Here is a 27,921-nt window from a genome sequence, read left to right on the forward strand (position 1 = left end):
GAAAATGCCAGGTTAAATACACATCCATTCGGGAAAAATACATATGTTGACCTTTACTTGATACCACACAAAAATCAGTTCCATATGGATGGCAGATCTAGAAGCACAAGGTTAAAATAAAGCTCTGTGACCTTAGAGCAGGCGAATATTTCTTTAAAGGCACTAACTATATAAGATTTACCTCGATTATAATAAAATTAAGAGCTTCTGTTCATTGAAAGACACTATTAAGAGAGTTCCACAGACCTGAGATAGTTGAGGTACATATATCCACCAAAGGACTTACATTCAGTATATGTAAATAAATCCTTCAAATTGGTATCAAGAGATAACCCAAAATAAAAATATGCAACAAATTTGAATTGGCTTCACAAAGTGAATACACAACTGGTCCTTAAACATTAAAAAAAAAAAACCTCTCCCTTTCCTTATCAGGGAAATGCAAGAGGAGATACCAGTATACACACTGCTGCTGCTGCTGAGAGGTCACTTCAGTCGTGTCCAACTCTGTGCGACCCCATAGATGGCAGCCCACCAGGTTCCCCCGTCCTTGGGATTCTCCAGGCAAAAACACTGGAGTGGGTTGCCATTTCCTTCTCCAATGCATGAAAGTGAAGAGTGAAGTCGCTCAGTCGTGTCTGACTCTTAGTGACTCCATGGACTGCAGCCTACCAGGCTCCTCCGTCCATGGGCGTTTCCAGGCAAGAGTACTGGAGTGGGTTGCCATTGCCTTCTCCAGTATACACACTAGAATGGTAAAAAGACGGAAATTAGCAAGTGTCAGTGAAGTTATGAGGAGCAACTGGACCTCTCCTACACTGCTGGTTAAGAGTATAAATTGGTACAACTACCTTGGAATAATGTTTGGCAATATTCACAAGGTGAATGTATGCATTTCCCATAACTCAGTAATTCCTCTTCCAAGTATATACCCAACAGAAATATGTTCAGTAAGATATATATACTGAAATGTTCACATTAGCACTATTCATAATAGTTTCAAACTGGAAATCACCCAAAGACCATTAATAGTAGAGCAGATTAAAAACTGGTTATACATTCACATGCAATACTACAGAGAAATAAAAAATCCTTACATATGGATGAATATAACAGACAAAATCAGAGAGCAAAGTCAGACAAAAAAGAGCGTATACAAATCGAACTGCACAGTGTGTACACTATAAAAACAGTCAAAAGAGATCTAAATTAATTATTAAAGTCTAAAGAGCGGTTATTTGGGGGGGTGGAGAGAAGTGACTGGAAGAGTAAGAGGGAGCTTCTGGTGTGTTGGTGATGTTCAGTTTCTTAACACAGGTCCAGGTTACATGCGTGTATTCAACATGTGAAAATTGATTAGTCTGCACATTTATGATCTGTGCACTTTTCTTATGAACATTATGCTACAATAAAAATTAATGTATATGACTAAAAGCGAATAAATTAAACAACAAAAAACATTTCTAGGGACTTCCCAGCAAGTCCAGTGGTTAAGATCCTGTGCTTCCACTGCAGGGTTTGGTCCCTGGTCAGGGAACTAAGATCCCACAAGACCCTCCGGCTCTGCCACAAAAGAAAGAAATAAATTTCTACAAGTAAAATAGGTAACTTATGAAAAATGTATGCAAATCAATTTTTAAGCAGCTCACATCCAGCAGGAAAATGGGGGAAAAATACAAAAAAAGATGATCAAGAAAGAAATAAAAATGTTTCTAGTAAATTCAAAAAATGTAAATTAGAACAGCAGAATGCTCTTTTCCCTATCAAATTAGCAAAGACTAATGGATATTAATAAGGTTGCTGCTGAGGATTTGGTGAAAATAATACTCTTATTCCTAACGGAAACTTGAAATAGTATAACCTTCCCGCGTAAAAGTCTTGAAAAATGTTTGTATCCTTTGACCCACTTGTTTCCTTTCTAGAAATTATTCTAAGGAAAAATCAGAGATGCAATTAAAAATGGACTTATGCCAGTGTTGATTATAATGGCATTTTGAAACAATATAACTATCCAAGAATGGGAAAATGATTATAATAATTATACATACTGGATATTATGTTGTTTTCAAAGAGTAATAAGAAAACACTCAGTGAAAAATACATATACAATTCTATGTGGTATACTTTTTTGTGTTAAAAAAAATCAAACATTTGAGTAGAAAAAGTTGGCAAGAATACACACTATAATGTTAATAGTGGCCATCTGTGGGTGAAAGGATAAGGAGTAATTTTAATGTTGTGGCTTGTATTCTACAATGAAATGTAGAAATGAGCATGCATTATTATTATGTTCAGATATCTAACCATATAACAGGGTAAAAAAAAAAATCCAACCAGTCCCTTTTCTCTAGCAATCTAAGTAACGTAGATTTTTGTCTCTCATGTCCCACATGCAATCTTGTAACTGTTTCCTCAATTTTACCTTAGAAGTATCTGTCCAAGCCATTATTCAATTCAGTCTTCTCTCATATCCGAAACTCAGACACTTGTCTTCCCTACTGACCTCCTCAAATCAAGACACTTCCTTTTGGTAAAAGAGCCCTATCTTTCACTACTTCTTCATTTTAGCCCCATTAGACCGCTCCACACAGTGAGAGTTCACACTCAAGTCCCAGAAAAATCTGCACCAGATATCTTCACACCTCCCAAGCTTGGCATACTTTGTTCTCCTTCTTCAGAATGCATTTTCTCCCTTCCATCTCTCTAAACAGACTCACAGTTCAAAACCCACCTCCAATATCCATTTACTGGGTGTAGCGTCTCCGACAACAGACCGCAGTTTCCAAACCAATCCGCCAATGACAGCTTGCGTATATTTCAACATACACCATTCTGCACTATTTATTGTCTAGCTCTCTTTTCGTATAGAATGAGCTGTTTCTTTTCTTAAATTTCTTAAAATCTAGTTGGATGAATGGACTTTGGTAAAGCATACATACATATGCCTTATACATTGGTGTATATTTGCGCCTGTGTCTGATAGAAACAGAAACACTAGAATTTTTTTTTTTTTCATTCAAGATGGCAGAGAACGTCTTAAAATAGTCCCCACACAAAAGCACTCTCACCAAAGCCTCGAAACAGAAGAAATAGCTACACCTAGAGCAACAGCAAAGGACAAAAGAATTAGATGCTGAGACGCCCCGGCCCTAATCACCCACAGGAGGTCCCACACACAGATCTTAAACCACGTTAGAAAACTAGCACCTGCTGCCTCCATTCGAAGAGCCACGCCTCGGCAGTGAACGGTGACCTCGGGCACTTCTTGATACTGATCCCAAAAAATCAAGGACGAAAAAGGGGGAGGACAATCGTACGGGTGAGTATCCAAAATGCACGATTGGGCCCCGCCCCAATCAGGAGCAGTTACCCAACCCCACACCCCGCCAAGGCGTATCCATCAGCCGGGAAGGAACACGCAGGGCTCGTGTCCACCGGCCAGGCTGGGAATTCTGGGAGGGCCCGAGGCAGAGACTGGACGAGGCAAGGGCGCCTCGGGCTACACCTGTCAGGCAGCGGCCAACACTAGGCCCGGAAATCGACGAGATTCGGTGACCAAGGCCGGCAGAAGCGTCACCCGATCCTTCGCTCCCTCGATCGGCCTCTCGCCTTCTCCCTCGTCCTTCTCAAACAAAGGCAACTCACACGCACCGCCATTTTCCCCTTACCTCAAAAACCACCTCTTCGTCAAAATCCGGTGTCATCCTTCTCCGCCATGCCACCCGCCTCAGCACGATGGGAAATGAAGGCGGGAGAACAGGCTGCACCCAGGCGTCTGCCACTGCCCGTCCGTGTGTGCAGAAAACTACAATTCCCATCATGCCTTGTAGCCCACGCCCCCTTTTCAAGCCCGTTCATTGGAGCTGAGCTTAAGCATATGGGCGGGAGGGGCGGGAACGGGATGAAACTTGGGCCCTCTGATTGGAGGAGGTTGGGGCTTTTTGTCCGCCTTTTACGGCCGCGGCTAGCAGGGGGCGCCTGGAGCTCTGATTTTTTTTTTTTTTTTTTTTTGGAGCTAAAGAAGGCCGCGCGCACTGGCGAAGCGGTGGTGAGCACTGCTTGTGCGCGCGCGTGGCCGTCCGCCGGGAGCTCCGCTGCTCGGTGCTCGTGCCCGCCTGCCCGTCGCCGGCGCTCGCGCCCGGGAGCGCCGCCGGGTCCCCAGAGCCGGCAGCTTCCTTTGTGCCGCGCTCAGGGTGCGTCGCGCTCCCTCGGGACGGAATGTGGGCTCTGCGGGGGTTTTTGTCTTCTGCCCAAATTCTTGAAACAATGGACTGTAAGGGGCGCGGGGATTAAGGGGGGCGAGCTGGGAAGCGAGCTGCACAGGGGAATCATGACTTCTGCCGCCGGTAAGTGACGGCGCTCGCGCTGCCGCTGAAAAGTTTGTAGCGAGCGCTGCAGGTTTTGGGCTCGGAGCTGCTTTCTCCGCCGGGATAGGTTAGTAGTGTTCCCTCTGCCTTTCTCCCGGACTGTGGCAAGTGCGGAGCAGACGGTGTTTGCTGCGATTTTCTTATACCTTCGTGCCTAGAGGGGCTCTTTGGAAATCCTGTGCCTCTTGGGACCTCCCTTTAAAGGAAGACCTTGTTGGGGTCTCTTAGCTCCAGGAGAAACGGGAAATGTAAAGAGGGCATTTATTTTTCTTTCCTAAAATTTGAGCGACTTTGCCTCTGCGTATGAAAATAGTTTAGATTCCCATGTTAAGAAATCAGTTATTCTAGGAAAGGGCAGCGTTCCCGGACTGTTGAACTTAGCCACTAGGCTGTGTGGCTTTAACCTCAGTGAGGACTGGAAACCCTGACCCTTAGTAAAGAGACTTAGTAAAGACATTGTTACTGCTGTCCTGGTCGGCTTCCCCGTGTTATCTGAGAATCAGAGGAGTAGAACTGCCGATGCCAAGGTTTTTTTTCATGTTCACCCGGTTTTTTTGTGGACTTTTTTTCTATGTGTACCTGGTTAGTGTACACAAAGCCTTATTTTCTGTCTACCTCCCTTGGTCCTTTCCCTTCATCCATATGGCAAAGCCTGTGGTATTACCTTGGTGTGCACTCTGAAGAATTTTCTGAACAACGTTCAGAAGGAACAGTTCCTATTTTCCGAAATAATTACTAAAGTGGTATTATATTCACTTATAAGAACATAGGTTAACTTTTAAGTCAGAACTGAATACTGTATTCAGTATTAAGTTTTTAAAAATTTTTTTTAATGACAATTTTCGCCCACATTGAAAGAAATAAACCTTCATTATACATTTAATAGTAAAATAGTATAAAACTTCAAAGTTACTTCTAGAATCAGCAGTTAAGTATCAGATTAAATTTTCTTAGCTTTTCTTGCCATTTGTTTTAAATTCCTGTAACTTGAAACTGTCAAACAGCACCCTAAATGTTCTGATTTGTGTTCTTTCTGAAGACTAGATATGCTGGAGGTTGTACTGCTAGGTGTAATCTGATTACAAACTAAGGAGCTGAGAAGTTAGCCAATAGGAGTAAGAAAGCAAGGAGTGCAATGTTGCATAGTAGTATTTCTGAAGATGTTGTGGATCTTCCCTTTTGTTGTTATGTGTGTGTGTAGAGGATGTCATCATATACTGAGAATTACATTATTTATAAACTTTCCTTACCAAAGGAAGGCTTTCTGCTTACTTGAGGTGAAGTATTTTCATCCTAAATTTCTATGCCTCAGTGTAATGAACAAGCCACATTTAATTTAAATTTAAAATGGTTGGAGATTTTAAAATCCCTCCAGCCCATTTTAACTCTTCCTTCCTGTGTCAAATGCATTTAAAATTCATACCTTGGATGTATTAACTTTCAGTTCCAGTCCCAACAGTTTATAATGAATAGATACAGAAGCATTTACTTGATATTTAAATATGTAAACCTGATCTAGGTCTCAGTTTGGAATTTTATTATTTCATTTGAATGACCCTCAAATATTGCAGGCTATTTTTATATTTATCAACTTTACAATTAAAGAAATCCACAGACATTTTTGTGGTGTTTAAAAGAGGGACACTTCCTGTGTTTAGCTGAGTTAGTTGGTTTTTAGCATAGCTGGCTGAGAAGCATTAACGACTTTTTTGTTTGCCCATCTGTTAAGATTTATTATAATTTTTTCTCATGTCTAAATGAAGAATATAGAAAAGAACTGGGGTTTTATTTCCATCTTTTTACAAAATTATGTGTTCATCTTTCTTACAAGCTGTTCATGATGCTCTTTGGAACAAAATTTAAATTCATTAAAACTAGGAACATTATTTGCAACTGGGGGAGATGTTTGTTTACACTGAATCTAATCTGTGGTATTGTTTGGGCTGGTTGGCTTAATTTAAGGACATAAGAAAAATGTAGAATATCTAAATTATATGTATCCTAAAGAAGAGCTTGCTTTGTTTTCCTGCATCTGTGAAAGAGTAGGCCCACATAGAGATTTTAGAATTTTTAAATCAGTACACGAGAAAAAGAAAGCTAATTATAGGAATATATTTTATATCCTTTGAATCTGTACATGTTCTGTGCTTTGCTTTTTGGCTGGTCTGGTAGCTCAAAGTGTTGCATGTGGACCGCAGCCATCTGTGTGTAATAGATGACGAGTGTGTTTGTAATTGTTAGAAAAGTGGTACTAGTGCTTTACACTCTTACCTTATTTTTCCCTGGAGCCAGACAGCTGTGTAAATAAAAGATTTGCTGCTATGCACTAAAAAGTTTCAAGTCTGACTGTTGATACAGTATTAACATCCAAAGGTGCTGGATTTATTTCAAGTTTGACATTGGAGAAGACCATCATATAATGGCTTGTTATTTTTTGATTTGTGTTTCTTTCAAAATAGAGCCACTAAAAATAATGATGAATTTCAAATATTGCTGTACTACGGACTTAGTTGAACACTCATTCCTACTAATAATTAAGAATTTACTCAGTAATCCTATTGAAGTTGATTCCTACAAACATATTATTATTCTATGTTTAAATGGATATTGATTTTTTTTTTTTTTTTTAAGAAATATCTTGTTACTGAGACATAGTAAAGACTATGTGTATGTGGCGACTCTGTCTGCTCCCAGGCCCATTGTTCAGCATTGGGGATACAGCAGAGAGACAAAGGGCCTGCCCTCCTGGAGCTTGTCTTCTTGTGGTGAAGACAGAGGGAGGTACACTGAAGAAAAATCACACAGGGCAAAGGGCTCCGGAATCTAAGGGTTCTCCTGAACGAGGTATCTCAGAAGTTATCACCTCAAAATCATTTAGACTTTAGAGTAATCTGTTCAGATCCCTCATTTACAAGTAAGGAAACTGAAGCAACCGATTCTGCATAAAAACTCATGGTTAGGTTAGTCACCTCTCCCAGTTACATTATTGGTTTCCTCCAATAGTGTTAGCTAAGCCAGAGTTCACAGTTCTTTATTTAATTCATTGAGTATGCGTTGAGGTAGTTAGGTTCATGAAGCTGTGCTGTATTTATTGGTAATCAACCACAGTTCATGTAGTTCGTTGAGTTTCTAAAACAGTAAGAGATTTGTGATTCTTGGAAGCAGACCGTGTACAAAACATATTTAAAGAAAAGAGTAAAGTTGATACCAAAGATTAAAAAAAAAAGATTGAACTGAAATAGCAAAAATTGATTGGGTGAATGACCCTGAAATTTCTGAAGAGGCTGTAAGATTCAGTAAAAGATTAATGAGATGAGAGGTTTTTTTGTTTTGGTTTTTTGGTTTTTTGGCTGTGGTAAAATAACCTAACATAAATTTAGCATCTATACTATTTCTAAGTGTACAAAGCAGTACACTAAGTAAGTGCATTCATACTGCTGTGCAGTCAGTCTCCAGAACTCTTTCCATGTTGCAAAACTTATTATTTTTTTTTATTCCTTCAAAATGCCCAGAGGTAGGATGTTCTCAGAATGGTTACAGAAGTGAAATCAATGTGACAGTCTGTCAGTCTTCCTTATCTAGAATAAGATGGGAGGTTAGGAAGAAGCCTAGGGCAGTCATACTTTCTCTTAAGACTTTACTTAATAGATCAAGGGTTTTATTTAATAGACCATGACACACAGCTTTATCATTAGGATTTGAATGGTTTAAAATTTTTTTCTACCTAAAAAAAACAAGCAAAATAATAACATGCTTATTGAACATTTAATAGCATTATACTGAGGAATTAAATGAGAAGGCATCTGTTATCAGGTGACCTTGGTTGAAGAGGTTTGAGAAATTCTTCCTCGGTTGGTAAAAAGGAAGTAGAGCACCCTACTTTTTTTTTTTTTCTCCTTACTTGTGTCCCTGTAATATCTTCCCGAATTGGAGTGTTGTGACTAATTTCCTTTGTTGAAAAGAAACTCACCACCAAGTGAAGAATCAAAGCCTCTGTGTATCCAAGTACTTAAACAGTGTCCAGCAGATGATATTTTGAAAGGTTTAAAAATATTTTTTACCAAAAGTCTTTTAAGAAACATGACAGAGTGAAAAATGATAGTATAGATAGAAAAACATAAAAGAACTTTAAAAAATGTGGATGTTCAGACTGTGTAACTTCATTTTATAGGCCTTTTGTGTGAAGTTTTAGGTTCCTGTAGGCCAGAGCAGATCTGTAGAACTCTAACACAATGTAATAGGTGCTTATTAAGTCCTTTTTATATAATGTCAAGGAAGAATTGCTACCATAGGAATTATGGTCATCTTTTAAATGCACTAGAACCATGGTTATAAATGAGGGGTACACATCATAATCACCTGGGGTAGACATGTGACTTTCTAAAAATAAAGCTCAGTGAAGAATTATAATGAAAATTCCCATTTGACAACCCCTGCACAGGAAAAATACCAGCTTTATTAAGAGCCTCAAATAAAACAGTATCAATAATTTTCAGTTTTTAAGTTTGGAAAATTTCTAGTTTCTATATTCTCTTTTAGGTTATTTTTGGGTTCAAGTGAGATAGGTCATTGATAAAGGGTATTTTTTACAACTCCACTGTATATCCTTGAGATAGAAGAATACTGCTATTCACATGAGACTTTTGGGTTGCATCCTATGTAAACCTTAGGCAAATTCAGCCCTTGGCACTCAGCAAATGAACCACAGTATCTTCTCCTACTATACGGATCTAAGCAAAAGCCAGTTGTTTCATTTAGTGTTGACTAAAGATATGGTGATCTGTTCCGGAGTTAGAAGAAAAACTGTATTGGATTTACTAATCAGTGTACACTATACCAAAAGTTGTATGTACTGGAATTGCAGAGCAATTTACAGAATTTTCAAAAGTAATACTGACTCTGCATAATGTAGTATAATAATCTACCTAGTAAAATGCATTGTCAAAAGTAAAACTGTTCTCGAATTTAATCATTTATCTTCTGCTTTGGCTTTTTGGTCATCAGGCTTTTTTTTTTTCCTCCTTTCTAGAGATTAAGAAGCCACCAGTGGCCCCCAAGCCAAAGTTTGTTGTGGCAACTAATAAGCCAACTCCACCTCCTGTTGCACCTAAACCTGAGATCTTGGTTTCTAGTGTTCCACAGTCAACAAAGAAAACCAAACCAGCCATAGCTCCAAAACCAAAAGTTCCGAAGGCCTCACCTGTCCAGGACATCACACCGTCAAGGAAAATCGTCGTGAACCTGGAAGAGAATACACAGGAATTCCCTGAAAGTACTGACAACTCGAACTGCAGAAACAGAGGGCATCCAAGCAGTGATTGTATTTTACCAGTGTGTTCCTGCCATCCTGGGTGTAACCATAAGCTTGAGAACAGAGAGAATTTGTGTGTCAAGCAGCTTGTCTTCGGGCCCCTGGAAATGCATGAGAATTTAGAAAATAACAAAATTGGTGAGTCCCCTTCAGCTGTAAAAAATCAGTATAAATGTGATTCTGTTGGTGAAAGGGTCAAGAGCCAGAGTAAAGTAGTTTTAAAGGCAAGCATCCTCGAAGAGAAGCTCAAAGATGTTTTAACACAACGGACGTCACCCTTTCTTTTTCCCCAGAAGCACAGATCCACAGACAGTCCAGAAATGAGTGATGGCTGTAATTCCCACAGACAATTCAGCATTGAATTTGCAGATTTGTCACCTTCCCTGTCCAGCTTTGAAAACATTTCTAATCATCACCCTTGCCACCTACAACTTCCTAGCACTGAATTTCAAAATTTTGAAATTAATCAGAATGACAGTGAAAAAAACAACACTTGCTATCATTCATCTGAACAAGAAGCTTTAGAAAATGGAAAAAGGAGTCCTTTCTTATCTTCGGATGGAGATAGTAAGAAATCAGAAGCCAAAGACCTTGGTCCCTTGGAAATCCACTTAGTGCCATGTACGCCCAAATTTCCAACTCCCAAGCCCAGAAAAACACGTGTTGCCTGCCTCTTGCGCCAGAGACATATAGATACTCCCAGTGAAAATACTGAAGAACCAGGGAATGTAGACAACTTGCCTCGTCTTTTCGAAGATAGTTGGAAAAACAATAAAATCAGTGTTTTTCATCAGACTGCTCTGTGTAACCAGGAACAGGTAGACAAAGTGAAGCCAGAAACTAAAAGTGAGTTGAATGTGGACTTCAGCGGTGACAGACACAACTTAGTCTGTTCACAGAAAGCCTTGTGTCCTGAAACAATTTCCTCTGAAGAAACAGCGCCTCATTTAGAAACAGACTCTAATTTGGGTTCTGACGACAAGTCAGGAGATAGTTCTGGTATGTCACTTGCCGAGGACAAAGGGACCGTTTTTATAAGATGCAGTACTCTATCTATGAGCCTGCCCAAGCAGCTCAAATTAACCTGCAACGAACATTTGCCTACTGCCTCTAACCCGGCAGTGTCTGCCCCTCAAATGCAAAAGGAACCTATCATAAAAGATGAAATTTCCTCAAAAATTGTCCCCAAAAAACCTCAAAGACACAGTTTGCCTGCTGCTGGAGTGCTTAAAAAGGCTGCTTCTGAGGAGCTTGTGGAGAAAAGTTCTTATCCCGCAAATGAAGAAAAAGATTCAGAGAAGGGTCTAGAAAGAGATCACCTGCAGCATTTATGTGCCCCAAACAATGGTATGTCGTCCTCCTTTGATATGCCTAAACGGGCTTCAGAGAAGCCAGTGTGGAAATTACCTCATCCTATCATACCCTTTTCAGGGAACCCAGAATCCTTAAAGTCTGTCACCATATCCTCAAACAGTGAGACTCCCAGGGCCCTGACCAAGCCTAGAGCAAAATCATTATCTGCTATGGATGTGGAAAGGTGCACTAAGCCTTGCAAAAACTCTCACAAGAAGACCTCTTTCAAGAAGTTACTCAATATGAAGTTGTCCATCTGTTTCATGAAGAGTGACTTCCAGAAATTTTGGTCCAAGAATAGCCAACTTGGAGACACAACTTCAGGCAGCCTGGCAGGTGGGGAGCAAAAAGTGGCGGGTGGGGAGAGTGATTGGCATGGCTTGTTGGTAGGAGAGGAGAAGAGAGGTAAAGCCATCAAAGCCTATTCAGCAGATAACTATAGCCTGGAATCCCACAAGAAGAGGAAGAAGTTTCGGGGCCAGACCAGTGCAGCTAATGGACCAAGAGCCGAGTCTCTGGATGACCAAATGCTCTCCAGGGAGTCATCCTTGCAGCCACCTTGCAAATCTGTTACCAGCGACTGTGCACCGGAGTATGAAAATATACGCCACTATGAGGAAATACCAGAGTATGAGAACTTGCCGTTTGTGATGGCTATGGGGAAAACTCCCGAGTTGGAATGGCAGAATTCCAGCAGTGTGGAGGACACTGATGCAAATGTGTATGAGGTGCAGGAGCCGTATGAAGCTCCAGATGGCCAGCTCCAACTTGGACCCAGACACCAGCATTCCAGGTAACACCTAGGTGTCAGACAGACACGTGTATCCCTGAAATTAACCCTCAGCAACCCTCCGAGATAGGTTAAGATCTCACAGGTGGGGACAAGTAACTTGGCAAGAGAGTGGTTTATTTCATTTAATTTTTTAATTTTCTATTGAAGTGTAGTTGCTTTACAATGTTACGTTTCTATGATATAGCAGAATGAATAGGCATACATATACAGTATATCCCTCCCTTTTGGACTTCCTTCCCAGTCAGGTAACCACAGTGCATTGGGTGGAATATCCTGTGCTATACACTGTATTCTCATTAGTTACCTATTTTATACATAGTATCAATAGTACACATGTGTCAATCCCAGTCTTCCAGGTCTTCCAACCCCTATTTTCCCCCTTGATATCCATATAGTTGTTCTCTACATTTGCGTCTCTATTTCTGCTCTGCAAATAAGATCATCTATACCATTTTTCTAGATGCCACATACTTAGGTTAATATACAATATTTGTTTTTCTCTTTCTGACTGACTTCATTTTGTATAACTCTCTCTAGGTTCATCACGTCTCTACAAATGATCCAGTTTGAGAGACTGGTTTAGCTAAGCATATATTAAGTTATTTCCAGAGTGCAGTCTCTTTTTATCATGTAGTCAGGATGGGTATTTGCAATGTAACATTTAAGTCATTGACTTAAAAGTACCAACTTGGAATATAGAGCAAGACCCTAGGGGACGAAGTTGGCCAAGTCAATGAGGTTTATTTGCTAGGTATAAGAAATCTGAAGTTTGTGAGATCTATGTGTTTACCTTTGGTGCCCTTGTCAGATAAAACCTCTAAATTTGCAAAATTCACTACTCTTTGAGGATTATTTATTTTACTTGTTGAAGGCTAATTACTAACTTCAGATGAATATAGGAAAAATGCAGGAAAAACATGTAACTCCTGCCCTTTCTCACTTTTGTATACATACTTCTACCCCTGGTCTACCTACTTTGTCTGTCTTATTTGAAACCTTGCCCATCCTCAGTGGTCCAGCTCAGCAATCCTTTGCTTTTGAAGCTTCCACAGTTACCTCGTGGGACTGTTTGCCTCCTATTCTGCTCTCCCAGTTAGGCTTTGATGCTGTGGTGTCCTGTATCTCAGTCTTCTTTATGGTAGAGTTGTTCATTGCCGTGTCTGATTGGTGTTTGGTTTCAGGCTCCATGAAGAGTTCTGGTCATATCTTTTTGTCCTGCATGAGGCCAAGCAAGGGGCTTAGTAGGGATCAGTAGATTTGGTTGAGTAAATGGAAGAATGAGCAAAAGAAGGGCAAAGGGGTTAACCCCAGGAGCAGCTGCCTTCTCTCTGCCTAGTCACAAAGGGAGCCTTGGCATTGTGTTGAAAGTGTTTTGTGTTTATCACAAAGCACACAGACCCTTTTGGAAGTCTTTATATTCTTTCTTAGGTTACTAACTTCAAGCCTTTGAGTGCTTAGGTCTTAAAGTAGGACTTCTGTAGAAATATTGACACATGTGGCGCATAGTAGGGCCTCAAAAAAAAAAGGATTATTGGATGAATTGAATAAATCAAATTAAGCAAAATCTTAGTTGTTGCACCAAGTAAAATAAATTGTTCTTTTACCTTTCAGATGCTCTCTTGGCACTTTTCTTTGCTCATAATCCTCTCTGCCCTTCCTCCTTTAACCCAAAAAGACTTACCTCCTTTGCCTTAACTTTTCTAAATCTGACTCCATCCTGTTTACAGCTGTCTACTCTGAATGTTAGTACCTAGGTGAAAACCTCTCCCTTGGCATAAATATTTCAGTGGGGAATAAAGTATCCAACTTAAAAAAAAAATCTGTTTTCTGTTTTCATGCCTGCTCATCTCACCACGGGACAGTTTTGTTGATGCTGCCCTCCTTTTTAATAATTTTTTATTGGAGGATAGTTACTTTACAATGTTGTGCTAGTTTCTGCTGGTACTGCCCTCTTTTTAACAAGTTTTTGTGTGTTATTGTGTATGTGTGTATGTTGAAGGGATGAATTTGGCTTCTTTGTGACATGCTGCTGCTGCTAAGTCGCTTCAGTCGTGTCCGACTCTGTGCGAACCCATAGACGGCAGCCCACCAGGCTCCCCCGTCCCTGGGATTCTGCAGGCAAGAACACTGGAATGGGTTGCCATTTCCTTCTCCAATGCATGAAAGTGAAAAGTGAAAGTGAAGGCGCTCGGTCGTGTCCAACTCTTAGCGACCCCATGGTCTGCAGCCTACCAGCCTCCTTCATCCATGGGATTTTCCAGGCAAGAGTACTAGAGTGGGGTGCCCTTGCCTCCTCTGCTTGAGCAATGAGTGGATGCCAACAATTGAGATAGGATTAGGTTTGAAATAAGGGTAGTGAGTTTGCTTTTGGGATATGTTGGATTTGGGGTGCCAGATAACTATTTAGGGGAAAGCGTTAGTTACTCAGTCATGTCTGACTTTTTGTTACCCCATGGACTGTAGCCCACCAGGCTCCTCTGTGGAATTCTCCTGGCAAGAATACTGGAGTGGGTTACCATTCTCTCCTCCAGGGGATCTTCCTGACCCAGAGACTGAACCCGGGTCTCCTGCATTGCAGGTGGATTCTTTACCGTCTGAGCCATCAGGGCTTTGTGACATACTCCTATCCTTAGCTAAGATGAAGTTTTTTTCCCTTGAAACTGGAGATAGGACCCTTAGTGTTAAGTTTTCTGTTGACCCTCAGACTTGATCTGAAGGGTTTGTCATTATCTCTGATACAAACTGTAAACTTCTGGGATTTGTTCTTCATCTGGTTGCTTATTATGCCTTTAGGGCACTGCTGCTCTGGTCAGGGGGGAACGAGGATGGAAGGGGTTAATGTACACATCCAGCCAGTGCAGCCAGATGGCATTCATAAGAAAGGCTTTTTCTCAAGGCCACAGGAAACCGAGGGCGGTTTTGGACAGGTTGAAGTTGTCAAGTAGGGCAGCCTGGTAAAGAGTGGGTGAGCTCTGCTTTTGAATTTTACTTTCCATGGAGATTTTTGTTCAGGCCTGGAGCAGGGAGGCCTGAACAGGCTGGGGAGTCCTAAGATGTGCCCGCTGAATCAAAAGCCTTCAGTCACAGGGCCAGGCTAACAGTGTTGCCTGGGAGGGTGTACCTTGTGTAAACAACATTGAGCGTAGAAAGAGAAAGGAGAATTCAAGCTTCCCGAGGAGGATACCTGGCTACCCCCAAAATAAGGTAAATGCGAAGTGGGGCATTTGTTTCAGGTGAGCTGAGTGGGTCCAAGTGGAAATCCTGTTTGATAATCTGGCTGTTGAAAATACAGATCTGTGTTTTAGAGTAAAATACCCTATGTTTCTAAAATGATAAGAAAAAACACAGATGAACCCTGTTTAAAATTTTTCTGCTGAAGTGAATCAAAAGTGTCTTTAACAGTTTCTTAGACCTCGGAGAAGAGGTTCTGGATCTTCCAGAGGGGACTAGTTCACAGAAACTCACTAGTTTTATAGTCTACTTAGATAACCAAGCAGATTCTGGATTAGTAAACAGACATTTGCCAAGCTTGGGGTAGCCCATATGGTCTAGATGTTTCATGAGTGTAGTTGTTTCTTGAATCCAACAACTTAACATTTACAGATTCATAACAACATGTTTGTAACTCTTCAGGAAAGAATTGCAGGAAGCCCCCAGTTTCAAAAAAGGATTGTGTTCTAAAAGTTCATGATGATTTGAAACTCAGCGTATTTCTCAAAGAAACAGTCGTGGCGATGGTGATAAAAGCCCCAGTTTAGTCTCCTCGTTACATTAGCCGTTACTGTACTGGCCTCCCCTTGCCTCTTTCCAGGTAAATTCTTCCCCTCAGTGCTTTGGGCTGATGCGGGAGAGTTGGCCAGGGTGGAGCTGAGTTACCTGCAAGGCCGCAGGGCAGAGCTGCTGCTTCTGAGGCAGCAGGGTTTGTGGAAAGGGTGAGGCAACTAAGAAGGAATGAGGAAACTGGGGGCTGGGCTGCCAAGACTGCAAAGCACTGACAGTGATAAGAAGGGAAGGGCTGGGTGGTTAGGAATTAGGATGCACTGAATTTGCTTTTCCTTTACTAATCTGTTTCTCCTTTACTATTCCTACCCCTCTCCTAACCCTCCTCAGTCTCCTTTGTGTGATTCACCTCATTAGTCTCTGACCTCAGGAAAGAGGGAGTGGAAGAAACTGAGGAAAGGGGCTGGATGGTAAGGAGGGGTTAAACAGCCAAATCTCAAGGTCAAGGTGGATGGTGTCATAGAAACATTATTATTGATGTCTAGTCGCTCAGTGGTGTCCAGCTCTTTGTGACCCCATGGACTGCCGCATGCCGGACTTTCCTGTCCTTCACTGTCTCATGTAAGTTTGCTCAGACTTAATGTCCATTGAGTCAGTGGTGCCATCCAACCATATCATCCTCTGATGCCCCCTTCTCCACCTACTCTCAATCTTTCCCAACATCAGGGTCTTTTCCAGTGAGTTGGCTCTTCACATCAGGTGGCCAAAGTATTGGAGCTTCAGCATCAGTCATTCCAATGAACATTCAGGGTTGATTTCCTTTAGGACTGACTGGTTTGATCTCCTTGCTGTCCAAGGAACTCTCAAGAGTCTTCTCTAACACCACAGATCGTAAGCATCAATTCTTCAGTACTCAGATTTCTTTATGGTCCAACTCTCGAATCTGTACATGATTTCTGGAAAAACCATAGCTTTGACTAGACGGATCTTTGTTGGCAAAGTGATGTCTCTGCTTTTTAATACACTGTCTAGGTTTGTCATAGCTTTTCTTCCAAGGAGTCAGAGTATTTTAGATGCTTAGAAACATAGCTTTAGCTATTCCCAGGTAGATTACCACTGGGTCATTGCTCTGGGTTCTCAGAAGTAATTTTGTTGTAAGTAAGATAGTTAACCATTTTGGAGTATTCCAGTGCTCTTGGAGGATACAGTGACCCTCTTCCTTGATATGTTTCAGACATAATACATCTAAAACAATTGTCAGGCAGTGGGCCTTTCTCTCTGGCATGCAATTGACAAGTGCTCCTTCTCACTTCACTAAGAAGTGTGATTTCCATAAGGAAGTTTCTAAAGATTAGGCCTCTGATGTTAAAGAGTTAGGGACAGATCACAAAATAGTAGTGCCCAAACAGTGGAATTTTCCTCTTAAAATTGTGCCAGATTTCCTGATTCTATAACCCAGAACAATTTTCCCTGGAAACATTCCAGGTTTTTCCTCTGTTGTTTTAGTTTCTTCATTATAAGCCCTTCAAAGAAAATGTGTGGTAATTGGGTTTTCCTGGGTAACCTATCAAGTCCTCAGTTTATTTATTGCACAAGGCTGACCGGTATCAAGCAGTGTGCATTCAGAGAAGGAAGGGGGTGCTACTCCCTAGGAGTTTCTGCCCAGTGAGACCGAGTTATAGGACGATAAGCTTTGTCTGAGTTGTATTCCAAGCAGGGTGTTTGACTTCACAGAGATGATGACACTTGACCTGTGGCTTATAAAATGGAAATGATTGGATTTGGCATTTAGATCATTTTCTAACATCAATAAGAGTGGTTTCATTCTTTGTTTTCTCCTTATTTTAAATACAAAACTGGGCTTAAAGAGCAGCTGAAGGGCATTTCAAATCTCAAGTCCCAGTATGGCGTTTGTGTTGTAAATCTTCAGACCCAGCCTAGAAGCTGTCTCTCCGGGGTTACATTTACCATCTGGTAGTTTTGTTGGATTTTAATATAATGATTAAAGTATAAATTAGTAGCCCTAATGAGCACTTCCATGGTTGTCATAGCACCAGGAAGATTAAGCACAGTTAAAGGGTGGGAGCTGGGACTCGTACATCTCAACAGCCGCTCTTTCCTGTGAGTTATTTTCAGCCTCAGCTCAGGAAACATCAAAAATCTGTATGGCTCTTTAACTTTGTGCTTCTTGTGTTGGAACCATAGCCACACGGTTTTGGCAAATCTGTTTGTTTACATACTTACCCTACATTTGAAACATCAACTAGAAGCATTGGATTTTATTTCTTGGCTACACAACTTTTTTTTTTCCTTTTAAATATGTACTGGGAATTAAAATGTGGTATTTTTGTCCAACTATATTCTTGGTCTCATTTTTGCCAAAACAGATAAGTTAATATTTTATCAAATACATATGTTTTTATGTGACAGAATATCATTTTATACTTTTAGAGAGCATATTTTTAGCCAGAAATAGAAGAATGAATATCCTACACTGTGATTGTGTGTACACCCACACACGCCCGTGCGTGCGTGTGAGCGCATCCTGTCTTCCTTGGTAAAAATACATTGTTTTGAGATAGCTGATATTTGCACATTTGGGGAAAAAGAGATGGCATTGTTTTGAAATAATTGGTTGGTTTTCCCATGATTTTTCAATAGTAAAAATTGAATATATAGTTTTAGAATTTAGCCAAGGTTATGATTTTTTTTTTTTTTTTCATAAAATTGCAATTAAGAATTGTATCAGTGAGGTAGACATTGCTTTGAAAAATGAAATTTTGGTCTTTTTCCTGGAAAAATTTTCCCAGGAATGTTTCTGTTTGGGAAAGGGCACATGTGGGAAGGGTAACAAAAAGGGCCTTCCTTCTTTTCCTGAGCATTTTTAATTTCTGTAAGGACCTGATAGGTAAAAATAATTAGACAATCCACCAGTCTGTGAATGGATTAAACCTATCAGTAGGATGTTTGCAACCTAATGAATTGTTGCCTTAGAAATAATCATGAGCAGGAGTTGGGTTCCCAGCCTTATCACAAGAGCATCTTTAGTATATGAAAAATGCAATGGAAAGTAATGGGAAGTGAGAGTGGGACAATAGCATTAAAACAGAGCAATAAAATTAAATGAATGGTGTTTATGATTTTTAAATGCTGATGTATTCAGAGAGGGAAAGGTTAAATGTGTTGATGAGGAAAATAATAAGGGAGGAGGGACCAGTATGAAGAGGTGGAGAAGATGACCTTTGGCCCACCAGTCCTCCAGGTGGTTCAGGGGAATTCCACGTGCAGGCCCCTGTTCAAACAAAAGGGGATGAGTATATTCATATTTCAGGTATTCACTAGTAATGCCTGTACTTGTATGCTACTTTGGTAAGTTTTCTGTGTTCTCCCAGACATTTCTTTTAAATGCATCATCTTTTCCTGGAGTTGCATAGACTAATTTGGTATTTAGGGAAAGCCCTATATTTTAAAAGTAGACTTGTTTATGTTAGCCTGTTTATTTTATACTTTATTGAAACTGTATGAGGTACAAAGAGAAGTTCGAGTTATAGTAGTTTTGGGTGTGGGAAGCTACAAAGCAGTGCTGACCTTTTTATTAAAGACGGAGTTTAAGAGTTAAGTTCAAGACTAGAACTGCCTAGTTTCTTCTGGGTAGTATGGAAAAACTACTTTGGTGGTTTAGTTTGGGTCTGGTGTTTGTGGATCTCTAGAGGAAAAAAAAAAAGTATTTGCAAGTAGTTTTGTCATCAGGCAGAGGTAGTCTATCACTGGCGCTATAAAAATCAGATTGGTTAAATAGGGTATCAGTGGAGTAAAGTACTTTGATAGTATTTCCAGAAAGGATAGCTCTCTTCTGCAGTTTTCTTTCAGACTTCTTATCCCTTTTTGTTTGCATGTATTATAGATCCATTCTGGTTCCATGTAAGTGTGAATTGGAGTAAGGTTGTATAAGGTATTATTACCCTTTTATATGTAAAGAAACAATCATGGTGATAGTGACTTCAGGAAAAATGGGCAAAGATGGAAATGCAAATGGATTAGTGGTTCTAAGCCCTAACATTGAATGGTCTGTTTACCAGACTCTCCCATTTGTCAAAGTATTTTAGTTTCAGCTTCAGGAAAGGTGAAATAATAAACACTGAACAAAGCAAGTCAGTTTCCCCTGACTGTTTGGATAAAAATTTAAAGGAAAACAAACACATTAGCTTTTTTCAGTTTGAAATGATATCAGTGCTTGTTCTTTTTAGCTCCTGTGGATTCCATTGAAACCTTTGTTTTACTTAAATCACATTTTTTTTTTAAGTAAGTTTCTTGGTAACATATTTGTAACAGTTGATATACTTTGTCATATATTATTATCATTAAAACCTTAGGAATTAAAGTAAACCAATTAAAGACTTGGTTTCTAACAAACTTAGAATAGCTTGGTTTTTGTTTTGTGTTTTTCCCCCCACTTAATCTGAAAAGAAGTTCTGATTTGAATTGCATGACAAGTGTAATTTCACATCAGGAAAACACATATAATAAATAAAGAAGGAGTAATTGGAAACATTTTCCCTCCTCTTTCTGTTGGTCTTTAGATGTATCCACAGTCATAAATAAACAGATTTCAATGTAAATGAGTAGTTTTTGCACTATTTAATTTTTCTTTCAATAGCTTCACTGTTAGGAAGAGGAAAATAAAGCGTAGTTCCTCTGTAACTCCCAGTTAGGTTGTGGGAAGGACTCTAGGGGCAGGGCTAGGGGCCAGGGGGGCTGGGGGCAAGTAAGGATAAATAATGAGATCGTTCACTAGTCCAGTATGATTTATTTGTTAACAAAAGTTGGGGTGAAGACATTTAAATGGGGGCCTTTGGGGTAGTTTGAAAAGTTTGAAAATTGATGTGTGTCTTTTAATGGTTTTAGTTTAAATGTAGTTTTCGAATCATTAAAGTTGAGAACTAAAGGAGGCATTAGAAATCACTCAGCCCAACCTCCTCATTCACTTGATAAAACCCAGCACAGCAGGATTTATTGACTTTCCCTACACCAGCGGGATGGAACTTGCAAAACCGTGGCTCCATCCTGGTGCTTCAGAACAACTGCATCTCCACTTCTGACGCTGCTGTGGAAGCATTACAGAGACCACAAGTTTTAGAAAAGTCAAGTGATCTTAGTTGCAGAAAACTTCAGGATTGCTTGTACCTTATTGCTATGGCCTTATTTTCTCCTGCTATGACGGATAATGTTCCCCGTGTGAGCAAAGAAGGCTGCCACACAGCTGCATGTAAGCACAGGATATATGACTCCTACTTTTTAAATGGTGATTTCAGGGAGGTGAGTGTTCAAACTAAGCGGAAGCTTTACAAATAATCTCATGCCACTAATATATGTTAGTATATTAGTATTTCTTTCCTTCAACTCTCTGATTCTTCCCATCAATCCAGTTTTTTTCCCCCATTTCACCAAAACTTTATTGATCAGACAATATCAAAGATAAGAAATGCTGGTAATATCATAGATTCCATATTTAATAGTAACAGCTGATATTTCTGATATACCAGGAACCCTCATGAGAGTTATTTAGTCCCTATTATCCTATGCAGCAGATCCTCGGTTTGATTCCTGGGTTGGGAAGATCCCCTGGAGAAGGGATAGGCTGCCCACTCCAGTATTCTTGGGCTTCCCTGTGGCTCAGACAGTAAAGAATCTGCCTGTAATGCGGGAGACCTGGGTTTGATCCCTGGGTTGAGAAGAACCCCTAGGAGGAGGATATGGCAACCCACTCCAGTATTCTTGCCTGGAAAATCCCCATGGACAGAGGAGCCTGGCAGGCTGCATTCCATGGGGTCACACAGAGTCGGACACAACTGAAGTGACTTAGCACACATGCAGGTCCTATAAGATAGATATTATCTTTTTTTTTTTTTCTTTTTTTTAAATTTTTTTTTTTATTAGTTGGAGGCTAATTACTTCACAACATTTCAGTGGGTTTTGTCATACATTGATATGAATCAGCCATAGATTTACACGTATTCCCCATCCCTATCCCCCCTCCCACCTCCCTCTCCACCCGATTCCTCTGGGTCTTCCCAGTGCACCAGGCCCGAGCACTTGTCTCATGCATCCCACCTGGGCTGGTGATCTGTTTCACCATAGATAGTATACATGCTGTTCTTTTGAAATATCCCACCCTCACATTCTCCCACAGAGTTCAAAAGTCTGTTTTGTATTTCTGTGTCTCTTTTTCTGTTTTGCATATAGGGTTATTGTTACCATCTTTCTAAATTCCATATATATGTGTTAGTATGCTGTAATGTTCTTTTATCTTTCTGGCTTACTTCACTCTGTATAAGGGGCTCCAGTTTCATCCATCTCATTAGGACTGGTTCAAATGAATTCTTTTTAACGGCTGAGTAATATTCCATGGTGTATATGTACCACAGCTTCCTTATCCATTCATCTGCTGATGGGCATCTAGGTTGCTTCCATGTCCTGGCTATTATAAACAGTGCTGCGATGAACATTGGGGTGCACGTGTCTCTTTCAAGATATTATCTTTTATTACAGATGAGGAAGCTAAGACTTTAGTGAGGTTTAATACTTTCCCAGGGGCACACAGCTGATATTCAGAAAAACTGATCCTGAGACATAATAATTTTAAATCAGAACACGTTCATGTTACAGACTCTGTCTACCCAGGAGACTATGATTGAAAAAATATTTACTGTCCCCAATTTGTTCACTGTCTAGAGGGAAAAACACGGGGACACCTGCAGTGATTTGTATAGACATTAAGGAGCATTTTCAGAGGCACAGGATTTTTCATGCAAGATAAGTCTGTGAATTGGAAAGCTTTTACGGTTAGGAAATAGGTGTTTCAGTGGTTAAAAATGGAAATAATCATGCCATGTTTGCATTTGGTCAAGTTAGTGGTGGTTGCTATTCAGAACGAGTTAAAATGCCATTTACTGGTTGTATGTGGACATCAATGATGCAGAAAGAATTATGCATGTCTCATATTTCCCCACTGATTTACATGACACTTGCTTTTTTATCTATTATTCCAGTTCCTCGTTTCGTTTTCTGTCAAGTACTTTCCGAGATCCAAAGCACTGTAGTTTTTTGGATTTTGTTGTTTTTTTCTTTTTTTTTTTTTTTTTTTTGGCCACACTGTGTTGCATTCAAGATCTCAGTTCCCCAACCAGGGATTGGACCTATGCCCCCAGCAGTGGTAGCCTAGAGTCTTAACCACTGGACCACTGGGGAAGCCCCCCTAAAACCCTGTAGTTTAAAATTAGTTACTATTTATAGATTCTCCAAAGCAAATAATTTGTAGGGCTGCAATACCTTTTATGATACATAATAGCCTTATTATCTTGATGAAAAATTAGATTTAAGTGGATGGTGGATTTTTTTTCCCCAAAAGGGAAGGTGGTAAACTCTCTAGTTGAAGATTAGAGAAAGTAGGGTTTTTGGAGCCTTTGAATTATGAGAGGATAAGACCTGGATACCAGGAGAGGAAAACATTCAGTTGGATAGTAGGTTGAAAGAAATTTTCTTACATAAAGCATTTCTAGCATCATTACTGGGACTATGGACACGTGTCACAATTGTTGACCCTCTCTACCTAGGGGCTGGTGACACCTACCTCCAAACTAATTGAAATGCCTCTTTAAATTCAGCATCAGTGTTCATCCTGCCTAACCTGAACTAAACTTGGCTAGTCTTCATTTTAAGCAAATAATGTTTTAAATCATACTATCGATTCACTTCAGTTCAGTTGCTCAGTCATATCTGACTCTTTGAGACCCTATGGACTGCAGCACATCAGGCATCCCTGTCCAGCAACTCCCAGAACTTACTCAAACTAATGTCCATCAAGTCAGTGATGCCATCCAACCATCTCATCCCCTGTCTTCCCCTTCTCCTCTCGTCTTCAATCTTTCCCAGCATCAGGGTCTTTTCCAGTGTGTTAGTTCTTCACATCAGGTAGCCAAAGGATTGGAGTTTCAGCATCAGTCCTTCCAATGAATATCCAGGTCTGATTGATTTTCGGATAGACTGGTTGGATCTCCTTGCAGTCCAAGGGACTCTCAAGAGTCTTCTCCAACACCACAGTTCAAAAGCATCAATTCTTCAGCACTCAGCTTTTTTTATAGTCCAACTCTCACATCCATACATGACTACTGGAAAAACCACAGCCTTGACCAGATGGACCTTTGTTGGCAAAGTAATGTCTCTGCTTTTTAATATACTGTCTAGGTTGGTCATAGCTTTTCTTCCAAGGAGCAAGTTTCTTTAATTTCATGGCTGCAGTCACTGTCTGCAGTGATTTTCTAGCCCAAAAAATAAAGTCTCTCACTGTTTCCATTGTTTTCCCATGTATTTGCCATGAAGTGATGGGACCGGAGGCCATGATCTTTGTTTTTTGAATGTTGAGTTTTAAGCCAACATTTTCACTCTCTTCTTTCACTTTCATCAAGAGGCTCTTTAGTTCTTCTTCGCTTTCTGCCATAAGGGTGGTGTCATCTGCATACCTGAGGTTATTGATATTTCTCCTGGCATTCTTGATTCCAGCTTGTGCTTCATCCAGCCCAGCATTTCTCATGATGTACTCTGAATATAAGTTAAATAAGTAGGGTGACTGTATACAGCGTTGACGTACTCCTTTTCCTATTTGGAACCAGCCTGTTGTTCCATGTCTAGTTCTAACTGTTGCTTCCTGACCTGCATACAGGTTTCTCAAGAGGCAGGTCAGGTGTTCTGGTATTCTCATTTCTTTCAGAATTTTCCACAGTTTATTGTGTTCCACACAGTCAAAGGTTTTGGCATAGTCAATAAAGCAGAAATAGATGTTTTTATGGAATTCTCTTGCTTTTTTGTTGATCCAGCGGATGTTGGCAATTTAATCTCTGGTTCCTCTGTCTTTTCTAAATCTAACTTGAACATCTGGAGGTTCACGGTTCACATACTGTTGAAGCCTGGCTTGGAGAATTTTGAGCATTATTTTGCAGTGTATTCAGTTCAGTTCAGTCGCTCAGTCGTGTCCGACTCTTTGCGACCCCATGAATCACAGCATGCCAGGCCTCCCTGTCCATCACCAACTCCCGGAGTTTACTCAAACCCATGTCCATCAGGTCAGTGATGCCATCCAACCAGCTCATCCTCTGTCATTGTCACCTTCTCCTCCTGCCCCCAATCTGTCCCAGCATCAGGGTCTTTTCCAATGAGTCAGCTCTTCCCATGAGGTGGCCAAAGTACTGGAATTTCAGCTTTAGCATCAGTCCTTCCAATGAACACCCAGGACTGATCTCCTTTAGGATGGACTGGTTGGATCTCCTTGCAGTCCAAGGGACCATCAAGAGTCTTCTCCAACACCACAGTTCAAAAGCTTCAATTTTTCGGCACTCAGCTTTCTTCACAATCCAACTCTCACATTCATGCATGACCACTGGAAAAACCACAGCCTTGACCAGATGGACCTTTGTTGGCAAAGTAATGTCTCTGCTTTTTAATACGCTATCTAGGTTGGTCATAACCTTCCTTCCAAGGAGTAAGCGTCTTTTAATTTCATGGCTGCAGTCACCATCTGCAGTGATTTTGGAGCACAAAAAATTAAAGTCTGACACTGTTTCCACTGTCTCCCCATCTATTTCCCATGAGGTGATGGGACCAGATGCCATGATCTTAGTTTTCTGAATGCTGAGCTTTAAGCCAACTTTTTCACTCTCCTCTTTCACTTTCATCAAGAGGCTTTGTAGTTCATCTGCACTTTCTGCCATAAGGGTGATGTAATCTGCATATCTAAGGTTATTGATATTTCTCCTGGCAATCGTGATTCCAGCTTGTGCTTCTTCCAGCCCAGCATTTCTATTGATGTACTCTGCATATAAGTTAAATAAGCAGGGTGACAATATACAGGCCTTGACGTACTCCTTTTCCTATTGGGAACCAGTCTGTTGTTCCATGTCCAGTTCTAACTTTTTCTTCCTGACCTGCATACAGGTTTCTCAAGAGGCAGGTCAGGTGGTCTAGTATTCCCATCTCTTTCAGAATTTTCCACAGTTACTGTGATCCACACAGTCAAAGGCTTTGGAATAGTCAATGAAGCAGAAATAGATGTTTTTCTGGAACTCTCTTGCTTTTTCGATGATCCAGCGGATTTTGGCAATTTGATCTCTGGTTCCTCTGCCTTTTCTAAATCTAACTTGAACATCTGGAAGTTCACGTTTCACGTATTGCTGAAGCCTGGCTTGGAGAATTTTGAGCATTACTTTACTAGTGTGTGAGATGAGTGCAATTGTGGGGTAGTTTGAGCATTCTTTGGGATGCCTTTCTTAGGGACTAGAATGAAAACTGACCCTTTCCAGTCCTGTGGCCACAGCTGAGTTTTCCAAATTTGCTGGCATATTGAGTGCAGCACTTTCACAGTATTATCTTTTAGGATCTGAAATAGCTCAACTGAAATTCCACCATCTTCACTAGCTTTTTATGTAGTGATGCTTCCCAAGGCCCACTTGACTTCACACACCAGGATATTATATTAGTTTCAGGTATATAGCCAAGAGATTCAGTTTATATGTATATATATATATATAAAACACACATATGTATTTTTTTTCAGATTGTTTTCCATGATCGGTTATTATAAAATATTGTATATAGTTCCCTGTACTGTATAGTAGGTCCTTGTTTATCTCTTTTATAAATAGTAGTGTGTATCTATTATTCCCAAACTCCTCTAATTACCTCTGCCTACCCGCAATAACTTTGTTTTCTGTGTCTGTGAACCTCTGCATATAAGTGATATCATATGACATTTGTCTTTCAGACATTTGTCAGACTGACTTCAGCTAGTATGATAATCTGTGGGTCTATCTGTGTTTCTTCAAGTGGCATTATTTTGTTCTTTTCTGTGGCCAAGTAATAGTCCATTGTATATGTGTACCACATCCTCTTTAGCTGTTTTTCTGTGGGTGGACATTTACGTTGTGTCCTTGTCTTGGCTATTGTGAATAGTGCTGCTCTGAACATAGGGGTGCATTTATTTCTTCAAATTGTGTTTTTTTTCCAGGTATGCCCTGGTGTGGAATTGCCAGATCATATGGTGACTCTATTTTTAGTTCTTTAAGGAACCTCCATACTGTTCTTCATAGTAGATACACCAGTTTATATACCCACCAACAGTGTAGGAGGGTTCCTTTTTTCTACATGAGAAACACTTAATTTTGTTACATTGCTTTATCCCCGGTGCCTGGAACAGTGCCTAGCATAGACTAGGCACATAGTAAATATTTATTGAAAGACTGAATAAGGGAGTGAGTTTGTGGCTACTGTGTCACCATTCCCTTCTGTGGCATATTGCCTGGCATTTGCTGTTTGTTGCATTATAAAAGTAATGGCTAATATGTATTGTGTTGACTCTATACCAAGCAGTACAAGGCACACCTTATTCCACTCTTGCGCAACTGCCAGAGTTTCGTTAACCTTCTTCTTACCACTCCCACCAAAAGAGGAAACATGTAGTACATGAAATAAAAGTACAAATGGTGTAGAAGATTATAAGCACCTTTGTGTCCTTGACCCCAGCACATACCTGGCACAAAATAGATGGACAGATCTGAGTAAATAGTTGACAGGTTATATATTGCTTTTACTTGCATGAAGTCAGAGTCCAGCTGCATTTTGAGTAAACCAGTGTCTCAATGACCGGGCTTCCAGAATATACAGGAAACACCTGATCATTTTGGAAAGCAATTACACTGATTTGGAGAATTACTGCTGTTCAGTAAAACAAAGCTCCCTTTGAGATGACATGCTGAGTTAAAAGCCCTTACGTGCGTCTGTCTTTTTTAGCTATGTAGTGAGCACCCTTCCACATGATGGAATAGTGACGCACAAAACATTCCATCTCTGTAATTCCACTAATTCTTTTATCAAGCTTGTGAAACAGTTTTTAACAATTTCATAGGTAGTACAGATCTTAAAATCTTCCTATCACTAGAAAAAATTGCAGTTTTACAAAACTCTTCTTAAGGAAAGAACTGCCCTCATGTCTTACCCGTAAAACTGAAAGTGAAAATATCTGGGCAGTCTGTAGGTACCTTTGGAGTTAGCAAAGATTTACTAAGATATCCCAAAGTCAAGAGCCTGGTAAAGGGCCTTGTGCAACTTTTATGTGTATGGAGAAATGCTCAGTATGTTTTAGCTACAGAAAACCTGTTTTCCCTTGTAGAGTGAATTATTCATAAAATTATCTCAGGATTTGAACATCTGTCTGCATTATTTCAGACTCTGCTCCATTATCTCTAAATAGAGTGTGTTGTGAACCCCAGCATGGACTAGTTGGGTATCCAGATGGGAAAGATGTAAGGGTTTTATCTAAGAAAGTTATG

General features: G+C 40.3%; 2 protein-coding genes across 12 annotated transcripts in view; one reads left to right on the forward strand and one right to left on the reverse strand.

Moving 5' to 3' along the window:
• VEZT (vezatin, adherens junctions transmembrane protein) overlaps window positions 1-3,786 on the reverse strand; it is a 67,603-nt gene extending 63,817 nt beyond the window's left edge. For 6 of the 10 annotated variants that reach the window (XM_043446379.1, XM_043446384.1, XM_043446382.1 and 3 more), the window contains exon 1: window positions 3,208-3,556. Coding sequence is in view for 4 of the 10 variants with exons in the window: in XM_043446378.1 (XP_043302313.1) it covers window positions 3,669-3,704 (36 nt within the window). In the remaining 6 variants the exon portion in view is untranslated. Of the gene's footprint in view, window positions 1-3,207; window positions 3,557-3,668 lie in introns of those variants that run through there. The other 4 variants (XM_043446378.1, XM_043446388.1, XM_043446377.1 and 1 more) reach the window with 1 other exon arrangement.
• Window positions 3,787-4,017: 231 nt separating this feature from the next.
• The window catches only part of FGD6 (FYVE, RhoGEF and PH domain containing 6), a 114,348-nt gene continuing 90,444 nt past the window's right edge, over window positions 4,018-27,921 (forward strand). Inside the window, exons 1-2 of one of the 2 annotated variants that reach the window (XM_043446192.1) lie at window positions 4,018-4,346; window positions 9,397-11,824. In XM_043446192.1, the coding sequence (XP_043302127.1) occupies window positions 4,331-4,346; window positions 9,397-11,824 (2,444 nt within the window). In that variant the 5' untranslated portion in view covers window positions 4,018-4,330. The remainder of the gene's footprint in view (window positions 4,347-9,396; window positions 11,825-27,921) is intronic. The other variant, XM_043446193.1, reaches the window with a different exon arrangement.

This window comes from Cervus canadensis, chromosome 25, assembly GCF_019320065.1.
Source record: "Cervus canadensis isolate Bull #8, Minnesota chromosome 25, ASM1932006v1, whole genome shotgun sequence".
NCBI classification, from domain to species: domain Eukaryota; kingdom Metazoa; phylum Chordata; class Mammalia; order Artiodactyla; family Cervidae; genus Cervus; species Cervus canadensis.